Source organism: Narcine bancroftii, chromosome 5, assembly GCF_036971445.1.
Source record: "Narcine bancroftii isolate sNarBan1 chromosome 5, sNarBan1.hap1, whole genome shotgun sequence".
NCBI lineage: Eukaryota > Metazoa > Chordata > Chondrichthyes > Torpediniformes > Narcinidae > Narcine > Narcine bancroftii.
In genome coordinates this window covers 86,956,620-86,971,793 of record NC_091473.1, presented here as the reverse complement: position 1 = coordinate 86,971,793, position 15,174 = coordinate 86,956,620, and the positions used below count along the sequence as shown (strand labels likewise).

Below are 15,174 nucleotides of genomic sequence, written 5' to 3'. Positions count from 1 at the left end.
AATGTTGATCTTTATTTTTAGTTCAGTTACAATACGTATATTATTTAAATGATAAATTCACTAGTTGGGAAAACTATGAAATTGTCCATTTTCTTGCATTCTCCTAATGAAGATATCACAGCCCTTTTTGTGGAAGAATCAGAAGAACCAGGAGTGACTATTCTAAGAGATTATAGCAAATAAAGAACCTATCAAAATGATATTAAATACAGGACTCCTGCTCTTATAGAACTTCTCATTTCAAAACACTCCACACATCATATTTTATCATGGTATAATTATTTAAAAATCACAGCATTATGAAATGTGTGTAGGAAGAACATCATACAAATTAGTGTTGGGACACAATCAAATTATTTACACTACTTCTGATAGATGCAATCAAATTATTTACACTACTTCTGATAGATGCTTTCCTTAATGAGAATGTCTGACACTATCTCCCTGCTGGATAAAAAGGAGCGAGAAACATGACAACTTCCTTTACTGGCACCCTCTCCTCTGCCCTTTTCAAATTATTCAAAATTTTGCAGATTACTTTTGAGGGCTTGTGGGCAGTGTTTTCAAACTCTATCTTGCTCAATTTATCACAAGAACTAAACTTCAAATGGCTAAAGATGAAAATCGTATCACAAACAATAATTTAATAGTCAAAGTCTAATTGATAATACATGTATGATGTCTCCCACATTATGGTCTTTTGGGTTGCAGAAACTCTCCCTTACTGAATTCATGAATCACTATCCAAGCATCTGAGATTAAAATTTGCTTCATTGAATCTACCTGAAACAAAAGTAAATCAATGCAAAATGTTTTTTTCAAACTTGCTTTCCTTGACACATGTGAAGATGACACAGCTCTGTACTGCGGAACAAATCACAAATTGGCATGCTTTCTAGAAATGCAACCTGCCCCACAATGTGGAATTTGCCTGTACAGAATACATAGCTTTACTTTACAACGAGATAGACAACAGACTCGCCAAGGCAAATAGCGCTTTTGGAAGACTACACAAAAGAGTCTGGAAAAACAACCAACTGAAAAACCTCACAAAGATTAGCGTATACAGAGCCATTGTCATACCCACACTCCTGTTCGGCTCCGAATCATGGGTCCTTTACCGGCATCACCTACGGCTCCTAGAACGCTTCCACCAGCGTTGTCTCCGCTCCATCCATCCTCAACATTCATTGGAGCGACTTCATCCTCAACATCGAAGTACTCGAGATGGCAGAGGTCGACAGCATCGACTCCACGCTGCTGAAGATCAAACTGCGCTGGGTAGGTCACGTCTCCAGAATGGAGGACTATCGCCTTCCCAAGATCGTGTTATATGGCGAGCTCTCTACTGGCCACCGAGACAGAGGTGCACCAAAGAGGTACAAGGACTGCCTAAAGAAAGCTCTTGGTGCCTGCCACATTGACCACTGCCAGTGGGCTGATATCGTCTCAAATCGTGCATCTTGGCGCCTCACAGTTCGGCGGGCAGCAACCTCCTTTGAAGAAGACCGCAGAGCCCACCTCACTGACAAAAGACAAAGGAGCAAAAACCCATCACCCAACCCCAACCAACCAATTTTCCCTTGCAACTGCTGCAACTGTGTCTGCCTGTCCCGCATCGGGCTTGTCAGCCACAATCGAGCCTGCAGCTGACGCGGACATTTACCCCCTCCATAAATCTTCGTCCACGAAGCCAAGCCAAGATAGACTTTACAAAATCTCCCCACTGATGTGAAATCCACAAAATTCCAAGATATTTGTGTAATTATGCTGAACTATGTTTTCTAGCCAAGTTAAAAAGACATCTAAACCATCAAATGCATGTGTTTCTCCAATTCTTCTCATGCAACCCAAAAAGAGTCATTTTATATTGGCTAAAAGAAATTAGAAGATTCTCTGCTTAAAACATTGTTATCCAAAAAGATTCGAGTCAAACACGTACAGTAGAAAACTGACCACACTTTTGCTTTACTCCATTTGGTTGGAAGTGCTTTGAAAAGTTCATTAATAATTAATATACCTTCTCTTAGAGGGAGCATGTGAAATGCATGTACAATAATATACAGTAAACCCCTGGAACCTGGCACCTATGGGGATTGGTAGATCCCAGATAAGTGAATTTTATGGTTTCTTGAAATATGTGTTGCATGGATTGGTTAATTGACCACTAGGTGCACCAACTTAAAACTTTCACATTATTTATTTTCCATAATTTTTTTTGCTGATTGCCTGAATTCTGGATAATGGGGATTTTAATGTATATAGTTTAAATACTTGTTTTAATTAACTACACAGCATTAAGGGAGGCAACTGAACATATGACATTAAAATCTCATATTTGTACCTTCCGGAAACGGATGAAGGATGGAAATGAAAGATGATGCAGAGCCAGAATAGTGGTTCGAGTGCTCACCTTCAAACTAAAATGTTCTTTATGTACAAGCAGTTGAAACATTGTACACCACTGAGAGAAATAGACCAGTTAAGTGATAATATTACAATTCAACAAAATGCTGATTGAAGATCCATAAAACAGATCTACAGCTAAACCATTCAATCCCTCAAACCTGTCTCTGACATTTAATAGGATCATGAAAGATCTGATACCAAACTCAATTCAAATCCCATCTAGCTGTGGTAATCTTGCATTCCCTTGCTTATCATGCATCTCTGCCTTAAAAATTGAAATTTGCTGACACTGCCTGCTGAAGTTCCAACCCAGTGTAAAACATCTCATCTGCCTTAATTAACAATCTCTTATTTTCATACAGCCAAACTTTATTCCAAATTTTTCCATGAAAAAAAATTCTCTCAACATCCACTTTTGGGACCTTATGTAGTTTACTGCTCACTCTTTTAAACTTCTATTGTTACAAGAGAAGTTTATATCAGAGCGGGCAACCTTTAACAGTGCATGGGCTAGATGGTGTGCCAGTGACTGAACGGTGGATTGCACTGGTGCTACCCAAAATGAAATAAATACTGAAACACTGACATTATGTAATTGAAGTTTTCAAATGTCTCTGCTTGAAGCACTTAATGAACATAACTGAATTGCAAGTTCAGGTTGTTCAGATGAGATGCAACATCCACCAGAAATGCCAAGTCTGAAAGCTAAGATACACGTGTTGAGCGCGGGAAGCCGTTGCATTCACTATGTCTGGTTATGCTCCATTCTCCGATCGGGATTTCTGAATTCTATTATAACCTTGTGGGACCACAGACATTTTTGCATTTGGACGTTGCCTGAACAGACGTTATGCGGCACATGACTGTACTTGTATCAGCAGGTTGGGTGCACATGGTACTTTTACACTGGGTGGTGGCCAGATAAATTTGAATCATGGGATGGATCCGACCGTAGGTTGCCCACCCCTGGTTTATAACTCAGGCAAACAGTTATTTTTCTAGCAAATGTTCTCTGAGCTATGTCTACATTCTTTTTTTTTTAAAATGAGACTGGTACTAGTACTCTGGATATGGCCATTAATGCCAATATATACAGTAGCATATCTCCAGTCTTTTAAAAAATATTTTATTTAAAATAAAACCACTTAACATATCACAATATTTCAAACTCAATCCAAATACATGTAGTATTGTATTTAAAAAAAAAAAGAAAAAAAGTAAAGAAATACAAAAGAAAGAAAAACCATCCATGAATCCCCAATCCCCTATATAAAAAAAAAGGAAAAAGAGGGACAAGAAAACCACAAAAGGAATACTTCACTTTCCAATACTTTTAAACATATAATATTTATAGAGACCTACAAGAGAAAGGGTATATTTGACTCATTTAAACTTTAATACCAACAGTTTGTAAATATGGGCTCCATATTTCACAAAATGTTGATATTTATCTCTTAAATATAAGTAATTTTTTCAAGTGAAATACAACTCTGAACTTTTTTATGCCATCTTCCATTCTTAAATCAGTATCCGACTTCCAAGTTATAGCAATACATTTTCTAGCTATTGCCAAGGCAATTTGAACAAATTTTACTTGATATTGTTTTAATTTAGGTTTAATCTCTCTAAGTAAAAATAACATTGGATCCTGTGGGAATCTTACTCCAGATATTTATTCTAATAAATTACTCAAATCAAGCCAAAAAGGTTTAATTGTGGAACACTGCCAAGTCAAATGCAAAAAAAGTACCACCACATTTAAAACATAAATCTGAATAAATATAATATATTATGAAACTTTTGTGGTGTTAAGTATAACTGATGAATAAAATTATATTGAACCAACTGATATCTCACAATTATTGTACCTTTCATACTCTCTGAATCCATCTATTTGCTTATTTAAATCTACTTCCCATTTGTATCTTGATTTATGAACTCTTTCTTTTGTAATAATTTATACATCTCTGAAATAAATTTCTTTACATCCCTAGTACATAATAATAATAATTCTACTTCTGTCTCTGGTGGTAATACTAAATCTTGACCAGATATCTCCAATCTTTTGCAATCAATTCCTCAAGCAAAAAAACAGCAACATTCAATTAGCTTTTCTAATGACTTGCTGTACTCGCATATACATCTTCTATGAATCTTGACCAGCTTTCCTGGATCTTCCTGCATCTCAGACCAATCTCTTATCCTTTAGATAATGTGGTCTTTTTAGTTCAGATAAAATTTATAACTTTCACGTTACGCATTTGCTAGAAAATTTACTGGATCATGTCCACTCACTTACTCTACAAATAGCCTTTTGCTGCATTCTCTTGCCCTCTTAACAACTTTGTTTTCTACCTATCTTTTGTTCTATTTGTCTCCTCTGATCTTTGCATTGATTTTGTACTCAAACAATCCAAAGATTAATTCATATTTTGTGAGTTAGAGGAATTATACACACTCAGTTTCATTAATTTTACACATTTATTAAATAATGGCTGTTGTAAAGACAATTTGAATAGTAAGAAAATTGAAGTAAAAAGGGGAAAACAAACAGATGCAAGGATTCAGCTTGATCAATTAAAAAATGAGCAAATTTAGACAGAATTCTTCCAACGAAGCAGTATCTTAGCCAGGATCCCCGATGTAGAGGAGGTCACATCAGGAGTGCCAAATCTAGTAAATGATGCCGACAGATTCACAAGTGGTGGACTTTAGCAGGCACATTTCTAAATTATAGAGTCATAAACTAAATTTGAAATGGTTATTTGTTGCTACATGTCAGCCACCCTCAAGCTTACTCTCAGGAATTTTGTTCATAATTGCATTAACGTTTTTTTGTGAATTAAATACCACTTGCATATTGATGAAGTCGAAGTTTCGAGTCTCCATAAAAACACCTGTGGTAAGCATTTGTGTAGCTGACAATACTTTTGACTCATGGGATGTAAGCCCGGGCTCCAAAACTGAATTCTTACCCACTGTGCATAGCATCATCACAAATGCTAATTCTGCCAATCCAAGGCTATGAGTATCAAGCTATGGCAGGTAGAATAGCTGAATACCTTGGTCCTTGGTCTGAGGTCCATTCTATGACACCACATTCAGAATCTATCTTTCTGTGATACAGTAAATCTTCAATGTGCAAGAGTAAACTGTGTGGCTGTAGAGACAGTGGGAGGGCTGGAGGTGAATCCATAGACACTCAGTGTCCATGAAGGGACTCCCTTTTTCTCCTATTGTTAGAGGTGCCGGGTAATGCTCATGGTGACTCTGTTTGCCTTATGCCAGATAAAAGTTGAAATACGTCAACTTTTTTTAATGAATTTTTACATGGCAACAAAAGGAATCTTTGAACCATTTAATCTCTCAGCACTTCCCAACTAGCAGTAAAAAAAAACATTGCATACATTGAGTATTTATTGGTATCTTTTCCCAGATTAATCCAGGCTCCTGAATGTTGCCGAGCCTGGCTACCAAAATCAAGCCCAACGAAACCCAAATATGTTTCAAATTTAGATCAGATATAAAAAATACATTCCTGGCTCAGATGGTATTGGGGCAAACTTCTCCAAAATAAATTCAATTCAACTCACTACTTTAGTACTGTACTTGATAGGGTTAAATACCTGAAAACAGGAGTTCCTACTTCTCTAAATATATGGCTTAAACCCGGGAGTTCAGACTATTGGCCCAAGTCCAAATGAACTAAATGTGCTGGATTTAGGAAAGATTGTATAAAAAAATAGACCTCAGTTCAGATTTTTTGCTGCTTTAAATAAAAATTTTCAAGAAGACTCAAAAACTTGCTTTGGACCCAACAGTATGTTGAGTCGGTATGTCAAATATGGCAAGAAAAAGGGGAGGTACAGTAGTTAGAGTTGAACAAGAACATTTGTAGATGCTAATTCAAAGAAGCTTTTGAAGAAGGGCCCAAGCTGGAATCGTTGGTTATATATCTACCTCCTATTACCGCTACGAGACCAGCCGAGTTCCTCCAGCACTTGTCTTTTTATTTAAAAAGTATCCTAGTTATGCTAATCTTTGTTTAGGATTGCTGCACTCAGTCTATATAGGTCTCAATATTATTTAGAAACAAAGGATATTGAAGGACTGGACAGCGTGCAGAAATGTAGAGATGAGAAAGGATGAACAAAATGGGTCTCCTTACTCTCAATACAGTAGGAATCTTCCAAGCCTTCAAAGGGGTTTGATTGAGTCAATGCAAAGAGAATGTTTCAAATCATTAAGATGTAATCATTACAAAATGATCAACATTAAGGAATTTTGGAGCAATTTGGTGAGAATGTCAGAGTGTGGTTGAGGTGAACAGCATGCATAGATTTAAACATTTAAGCTTAGGCGAGACAAAGATGAGAAAGAAGGGTATGAGGGCTATGCTGACAGATTTAGATGACGATGTATGGGATAGGGCTCGAATGGGATAAACTTTGGCATGAATTTGTTGGGGAAATAGCCTGCATATCCTGTGTAATCATCCAGGCAAAAAAGGAATCCAAAATAACATTTATTTTGTACCAAAGACAGCATTTCCATTCTCGAGTGAAAATGTGCATAACTTTCAATTTGTAACTCAGAGAAACCATAATGGATGAGTTAAAATGGTAGGCACTGAAAAGACCTATTATATTTATTAGTAAAAACAATTATTTCAAATAGTGTCCCTCATCAATTTCCTTTATGCATTGAGTAAATTATCTTGCTCAGTTTTGAAGATCAATACCATATATCCATTGAGAATTTAATGACCAACCAATCCCCAATGGGTTGACTCATTGAGTTTAAAAAAGGGTGATATCATGGCAATAATCAATTTATGTCATACAAGGATAGCAATAGGACCAATGAAAGATATTATATCAGCAAAATCTCTGAACACTGCAGCATTTATAAATAAATAGCTACCATACTTAATATGCAACCTATATAATTATTCATTTCTTTTTCATTGAAAAAGCAGATACCCAAGGAAAAAATGATGTTTTTATCAGATCATCTTAAAATAATTTTAAACATTTAACAGAATATGTTGGAGCTAATGTATCCAATGAAAATAAGGAAGAAATGGAAGGATAAGGCAATAGATGCAGAAAAAAGTGCTAGAAAGACAAAGGAAGAGAGAAAAAAATAGAATTTATGGCAAAAGAAACTCAAGCACAAAGGTTAGTGAGACATAACAGTTATCGAAGAAAAATTACCAACAAATTATTGCCAGAGATATCCCATCAGCATCACCATCAACAATTCGAAGAAAAATGAACTGATACTCATCAAAGGAGGATATTCTGAATTCAACTGAGTAGGCATTCATGATAGATGGAGTGTACAATAGAAATGTGGCGGAAGCAGACAGTTATTGGCCTGAGACTATTCTGTAATGCAAACATGAAAACAATAGACATCTCAATAATATTTCAGAAAAGGGATATTTATTGAATTCTATTTCCTTGACATTTTTTGTCTTCTTTTCACAACTATGTAGGTGACAAGTTTAGGGTCACGAGGACAGCACCAGCGACCATAGTTCATATCTGGCATTGTCTGTAAGGAGTTTGTACCTTCTCCCCATGATTGCATGGGATCTCTCTGGGTGCTCCGCTTTCCTCCCACCCTTCAAAACATACAGAATTTGTTGGTTGATTGATGATTTGGGTGGCGCTGGCTCATGGGCCTGAAAGGCCTGTTACCGTGCTGTACGTCTAAATTCACATTTCTCATCCTCTGTTGTCACAACATTAATCCATTTTGCTCTTTGTTCTTTTATTCTATGAATGTTTCTTGCTATTCTTTCCAGCTAGTCTCTCATCTTAATTCTTATACTTCTGACTTTAATCTGGTTTTTGGGTTCCTTTCTCTGAAATTCATTATTCGATCATTTCTCCAAACCAGCAAGAATAATAGTTTAATGTTAAAACAAGTCCTTTCACACCATCATTCCTAAAGATGCACTCCTGCAAATAAACATGCATGTATGTATGTGGTGGGGACTTGCATCAAAATAATAGAAATTTCTTGAAGTGCACTGTGCCCTGAGGTTCATTGCCCATGAAATCACTTAAGTGAATAATACCTTTAATCAAAAAAAGTAACGGAAGGAGAATACAATAACTTGCTGTCATTGCAGCTTGAATAACTACAATACGAACAACTACATGCACTTAACAAGAACAGAAATGTAAGAGAGAAAATAGAAGATCAAAGAAGTACATACAAAGAAACCACGCCCCGAAGAACTGCCAAGAGGGCCAGCCAAGGCCTGGTAGAAATCATGGGGTTTGGAAAAAGCCAGCTCTTCCTCCTCCTCAAAGTCAGCAATACTTTTTAACAAATCAGGAGGCAACAGAGGTGAGCTCTTGGCATCCTATAGGCAGAAGAAGAGAGGAAGAAAGCAAACTCAGAGAGGGGAATCAAAAATAAACAAAGTTTTAGATCTGGCTTTCGACCTAGAGAAGATTTCTGGTAAAGCTCAAGAGTTCAATCATCATACTTCAGTCTTCAACGTTTACTTGTGGAAAATGAAGTGTTTAAAAGCATTGAAGCCAAATTTTAACAGGATCAGGTACAATTTTAAATACAATAAATTACAAAATTAACAAAGGACTGATGGCCAAACACATCCATCCTTATTTCATTGTAAAAATTGCTTAAAAAAAAGTATTTAAAGATAACCAAGAACCAGTGCTTTAGTTTAGGTGATTTTGAATGGATTCTTAATGGTTTTTAAGTCACTGGTCCTTTTAGTTTGCAGCCTCTATTTATTAACCTTATCCAATTCCACATGTAAATAGTTACGTTTTTAATCATGAACAAACATTAAAAGCCAATGATATACTTTATATAGAATTAGTGCAGGAACTACACCCAAACCAATTAACAGGAATTTAATTAATTAGTTAATACAATGTTCAAGTGATTACAATATTAGTGATTGCAAATAATTAAAAATTGAAATACACATTAGAAATTTTTTTTTACAAGATTTACAGATTGCTGGAGTGCTAAATTAATGAAATTGCACAAAATAGATCAGACAGAATAGAACAGAAGCAAGGAAGCTGCCTGAAGTTTACATTACAAAATCATCATGAAATAAGGCACTAATTTAGGTGGATGAGATTTAATATATATATTTTTAAATAGGATATACAAATCAACAGCAAATCAAGCATTAGTCATGTCGAACTGGCCTTGGTGAGGAGCCACCTTCTTAAATTGATGTACTTTAAGGGCCACTCTTACATTGTTGTGAGGCAGGGAATTCAGGATTTAGAACATAATGAAGCAATAGGACCAATGAAAGATATATCAGCAAAATCTCTGAACACTGCAGCATTTATAAATAAATAGCTACCATACTTAATATGCAGCAGGTGGAAACTATTTCCTAGCAGACCAAACCCATTAGCTCCATTACTTTCCCTCCACTATTTCTCCATACACTGCAACTTTCACATGCCCATCATCCTCTTTGACTCCTTTTACTTCAACAACACTAAGGCTAATTTTCAGTAGCTAATTAATATAACAGTGTGGGATATAAACCTGCAGGTAAAAGTGCTTCTACATGGCTGCTGGGTATATCCTTCCTTTCAGAGGTCGCTAGCTTAGAGATGTTGTTGGATTAAAATGGACAAGAATTGTTGTACAATGAGCACATTCAGCAAACTAAAACCACTATGGAGTATTGGAGGGAATTACTACTTAGTATGGTTGATGGGGTTCCTATCAAGAGGGATATTTAATCCTGAAAGGAGCTTCAGAGTTGTTCAAGTAGCAGTATTTCAGGTATTCCATCACATGTACTCTATGGATGATTAAAAGGCCTTGGACCAATAGGTGAGGGCTCACTTAATGTAAGATACCCAACTTTGTTACCATTATGTGGCTGGTCCAGTTAATTTTCATGTTAACCCCCCCATGAACACTGATGCTGGGGAACTTAGTGATGGTAACATCACTGAACATTATTAATTGCCACATTAATTTTATGTCTTGCTGTATAAAGGCACTGATTGGTCTAATTATTGAGAATTATTGAGAAGCTGTGAATGAATTAGGTTAATTGGGTGTAAATTGGGCAGCACAGACTCGTGGTCCAAAATGGCCGGTTACCGTGCTGTATCTAGAAATTAAATTAAAATTTAAAAAATTAAACTGAACATTGCGTATAACAACAAATATCCCCATTTAAAACTTGCATACAAAATCATTGATGAACCTGAGATGATTGGACTTAGGACAACCTAGGGAGCTGGGTCAATTGATTTCCAACAACCTAAACCATCCTGTATTCCTTGATGTCAATAACTTCAATTTTACCAGGTTGCTTTGAATCTGTATGATCAATTTCTGTCTGTGTCAAGAGAAGTTACCTTTCTCTCAATTCTAGAATTCAGCTAAAATCCATGATTTTACCAAGGTTTTGTAAAGGAATCAACAAGAACCCAGAGGGACTCAGCCGGTCAGGCATCATCCATGGAGAGAGGGATGATTAGCATTCGGGTGAGTCCTGGCTAACCCAAAATAGGGTATCTGCAGGCAGATTAATGCCAACTAAGCACTGCTTGCTGATGACACTTTCCACCATTTTACTGACTGACTGGGTATTACTTACACTAGATGAAATTTGACCTTTTTTAAACACTGAACATAACTGGGGAATTTTCCAAGCTATCATACATCGTCAATGTTGTCACTACTGAAACAGCTTGGCCAGAGGCTTAGCTAGTACTGGAATCCAGTTAGCCCAACGCTGTTACAGCTCCAGCAATTGGGACCAGGGTTCAAATCCCACGCTGTATCTAAGGAGTTCTCCTAGTGTCTGTGTGGGTTTTCCCCAGTGGCTCTGGCATGGGCTCATGGGCCAAAAGGGCCTGTTATCATGCTCTATGTCTAAATTAAAAAAATATAAATTAAAAAAATGAGGCCTTCAGTTCTACAATCAAACTGTTGTTCTGTCCTAATAACTTGGATGCATTTTATGCCCTCCAGTAAGTTTATAATGAACAGAAGATGCTGATGGTGGCAAACTCTTGAATGGTATTATCAATTGTCAGGCTCCCTCAAGAGATGCATCATTTATCTCTTTGTCATTGCAAGACACAAATAGATCTTGGTATATTAGTCTAGACAATGCTCAAATGATTCCTAGTTCTTGCTGTACTCAGGGACTGACTGCTTAATTATTAAAAATTGTAAGTGATAAATGAAACTGAGCATTACAGAATCATCATTAACATTCCACTTCTGACCACATGGCAGAGGATGTTCATTCATAAAGTTGGAGATGGCGGAGTTTCCTGCAGCAATGGCCTGGCCCTGCATTTGAGATGATTACTTCCAACGACAACCAAATTTCTCTGAACATGAATTCACGCCAGCTTGAAGAATTTTCCTAGTCCTCAAATACGTCAATTTTATTAAACAAAAAAAGTTATTTTCCAAAAATCATATGTCAGTGAAACAACCCAAAAAAAAATACTAATCTAGTAAATCAATGTTACATTAAATACATTGAAATAACTTGTCTCATTAAATAAGAATTAATTGAATCTGGACCATCAAATTTTCCTCCTATTTTACAGGCTACAAAAGAATGTTAAACAACAGGATGTATTTAAAATCTCAAACTAAATATTAAAATTAACCTTTTATTAATGACAAAAACTGAAGAAAGCAGGTTTATGATTAAAATAGAAATCCATCTTATTTACATGACGAAATTAATTATTGCCCAATGGAAATTACATATTCATTTACAGCTTACCTCATATGATTGCATTCTAGTCATACTATCCTGATCTGTTCGGAAAACCCCTGGGTGCCGTTTCAACATATGATCATTATTCAACTGATGCCCCATCATATGTCGCATGTCTGAGAAGAATTAACATTTTTAATGACATAATTAGTCATGCAAGGTTGTGCCATAACACACCTAAATTTATAACCAAGATGTATTCTGCTCTTCAAGACTAAAGTGTTAAGACAGGCCTACAAAGGTCGAGAGAAAGGTGGAAGTCAGATCTAGATGTTACAATACCAGAGGAATGCTGGTCTGACTGGCGTATGGACAGTATAACAATGATTAATGCGAGATATGGATTGGTTCAATAAAATTTTTTACATCAATTATATCTCACACCACAAAAATTACAAGAACCAAAATCTGAAATATCTGAAATGTGCTTTAGATGCAGCATCTACATTCTACCTGGTCGTGTGTGAAGGTAAGACTATTCTGGCATGATATCACTGAAACACTAACAAGAATAACAGGGGTGACCTTCACATACATCCCAGAGCTGAACCTTCTGGGCAACTTTATGGACGTGAGCAACAAATTAACTAAATATCAAATCTGTTTTGTTAAGGTATCCCCGACTATGGCCAAGAACTGCATAGCAATCATTTTGAAGTCCAACTGCCCCCGACTTATTGCTCGATGGGTCGAGGAGATGCATAGTTGTATACCTTTAACTGTCCCCGACTTATTGCTCGATGGGTCGAGGAGATGCATAGTTGTATACCTTTAACTGTCCCCGACTTATTGCTCGATGGGTTGAGGAGATGCATAGTTGTATACTTTTAACTGTCCCCGACTTATTGCTCGATGGGTTGAGGAGATGCATAGTTGTATACCTTTTTCAAGTTATAACTTAAAAATAAATATGACACTTTCATTAAGATATGGAAATCATACTTAGATTATGTAGGGGTCCAATTATAAACCTGACCCTTCAAGGTATGTAAAGACGTGATATCCCAGAAAAAAGAATTATGAAAGAAATTAGAGCTCTGACGGTATGAAAAGTTATATTTTTAAATTGGGGTGAGGGAGGGAAAAAGGGGAGAAAGTTTTGTTTGTAAATATTTAATATATATTTGAAATGTATGAAAGTTTAAAGACTGTATGAAAATAATTATGGGAGAAATGAAAAAATAAAGTATTAAAAAATGTAATCTTGTGCCATTGAAAAGATTAAACATCTGAATTTTATTCCTCATCAACATCATTAATAATGTCTTTATCATGCCCTCCTTGATAACTTATTTAACTTATGATCATCGAGATAGCATGTTGCACTTGATTTCTTTCCCTTATGAAGTCCCTATTGTTTGATAATGGTTAAAAGAAATTCACCTGGATTAATGCCAATCCTTATCATATTAATCTTCAGGAGTTTAAGCAGTTCACGCATGTTAAATTAGGAAAGCAAAGGGAAAAAACTGACAAATGCATTTTTACTACAATTAGTGCAGCTCTGCTTATTTTATTCAGTATAAGAAACAATGTGCTCAAATGTTATTCTCTAATTAATTTTAAATAATAACCAAAACATAGCAGATCCTCATACAGTAGCAGATCACATCTGGACAAAACAGAAAATAAATTTAAATAACCTAACTAGCACACAGGAGTAATCAAGAAATCCACTCTAAAAAAAGTTATTAAAAACAAAGCTTATTAAACTATAATCAAACTTCAGCTTGGTTTTTTTTTATATAAATGTGTGGGTTTGACAGCCAAGTCCTCATCTGCTGACTTACAAAATGCAGAACCCTATATTTTCAAGGTCAACTCTGCAATTATTATGAACAATTAACAATTACCTTCAGTACCCTATGGTGTCCAGTGAATCCGGTTTACTATGAGATGTTTGACGTCTTGTGATAGCAAGTTGTAAAATAGCAATAGGTGGAGTGTGGCTCGAGCTGGGATCAGGAACATGGGTGGATTGGTGGTCAAAGTGAGGTCCCTGGCTGTATGTGTATTTCAGATTGTTTTGACCACTGCATGTCATTGCAACATTAATATCATTGTCAATGTCTTTAATGGTAACTGTAGACAACTGCATGTAATCTATGTCCCTATCCCTTTCAAATAAAAAGGACTTAGACCAAGGACAAAATGGTCTTAATAATCAGTATTAATAAATAAATCTTTCAAACATTAAAGAGATTTATCAAGTTGAAAGTAAGGATAAAGCAAAAGATTTTCTTCTAGATTAGAGAGGATATATTTATGCAAATTTATGACAATTATTTAAAATACATTTGCAGTTAATGTATGAAAGATTTTATTGTTAAAATTAGCAGCAGCTAGAATCAAGAATAGACAATATTTTTATTATCTTAACACCCCAAGGGTTTATTAAAAATAATCATACAATTTTCAGTCAATGCTTTTCAGCCACTAAGACCAAAACTAAGCTGTGACAATCTAAACAGTTAAACTAATTTAGCTGATGGCATTCAACAAATGTTTTACATCTCTTCAGAATAGACAATAGCTCATTATACTGCACCATTTTTTTTATTTGCGAGGATTTAAACAATGATAGATAGATTCAAGTGCAAGGTAACTGAGTTAGCAAAATATAAATGGCAGTAATTCTAAAACAACCTCTAAATACAGTAAAACTCTGATTATCCAAAATGGTCAGGACTGGGCCTACGTCGGATAAATGTTTTTTTTCAGAGAACTGGTCATTATTAAAAAACAGCTCAGTAGCAACAGCAAATCACTTGTAACTGTGTTTAAATGACAACAATCAACAAGAGAAGGATTAAAATAGTGTTTAATTCTCACCAAAAAAATGCTGGCCACCGCCGATCACCGACACCTCCCCAGCTGAGGCTCCGCTCGTGGCGGCAGCCAAAGATCAGCACTGCCGCTGGGAGCCCGATGTCCTTGGTCAGATCGGCTCCGTAAAGTTTCAGATAAATGAGTATTTCAGAGAATTG

General features: G+C 35.9%; 1 protein-coding gene across 4 annotated transcripts in view; it reads right to left on the bottom strand.

The window, feature by feature from the left end:
• Positions 1-15,174, bottom strand: part of smg7 (SMG7 nonsense mediated mRNA decay factor) — a 136,842-nt gene that overhangs the window by 19,679 nt on the left and 101,989 nt on the right. For 3 of the 4 annotated variants that reach the window (XM_069938203.1, XM_069938204.1, XM_069938205.1), the window contains 2 exons: positions 12,194-12,303; positions 8,639-8,788 (listed from right to left, as the gene is read on the bottom strand). In XM_069938203.1, coding sequence (XP_069794304.1) covers positions 8,639-8,788; positions 12,194-12,303 — 260 coding nt within the window. The remainder of the gene's footprint in view (positions 1-8,638; positions 8,789-12,193; positions 12,304-15,174) is intronic. The other variant, XM_069938206.1, reaches the window with a different exon arrangement.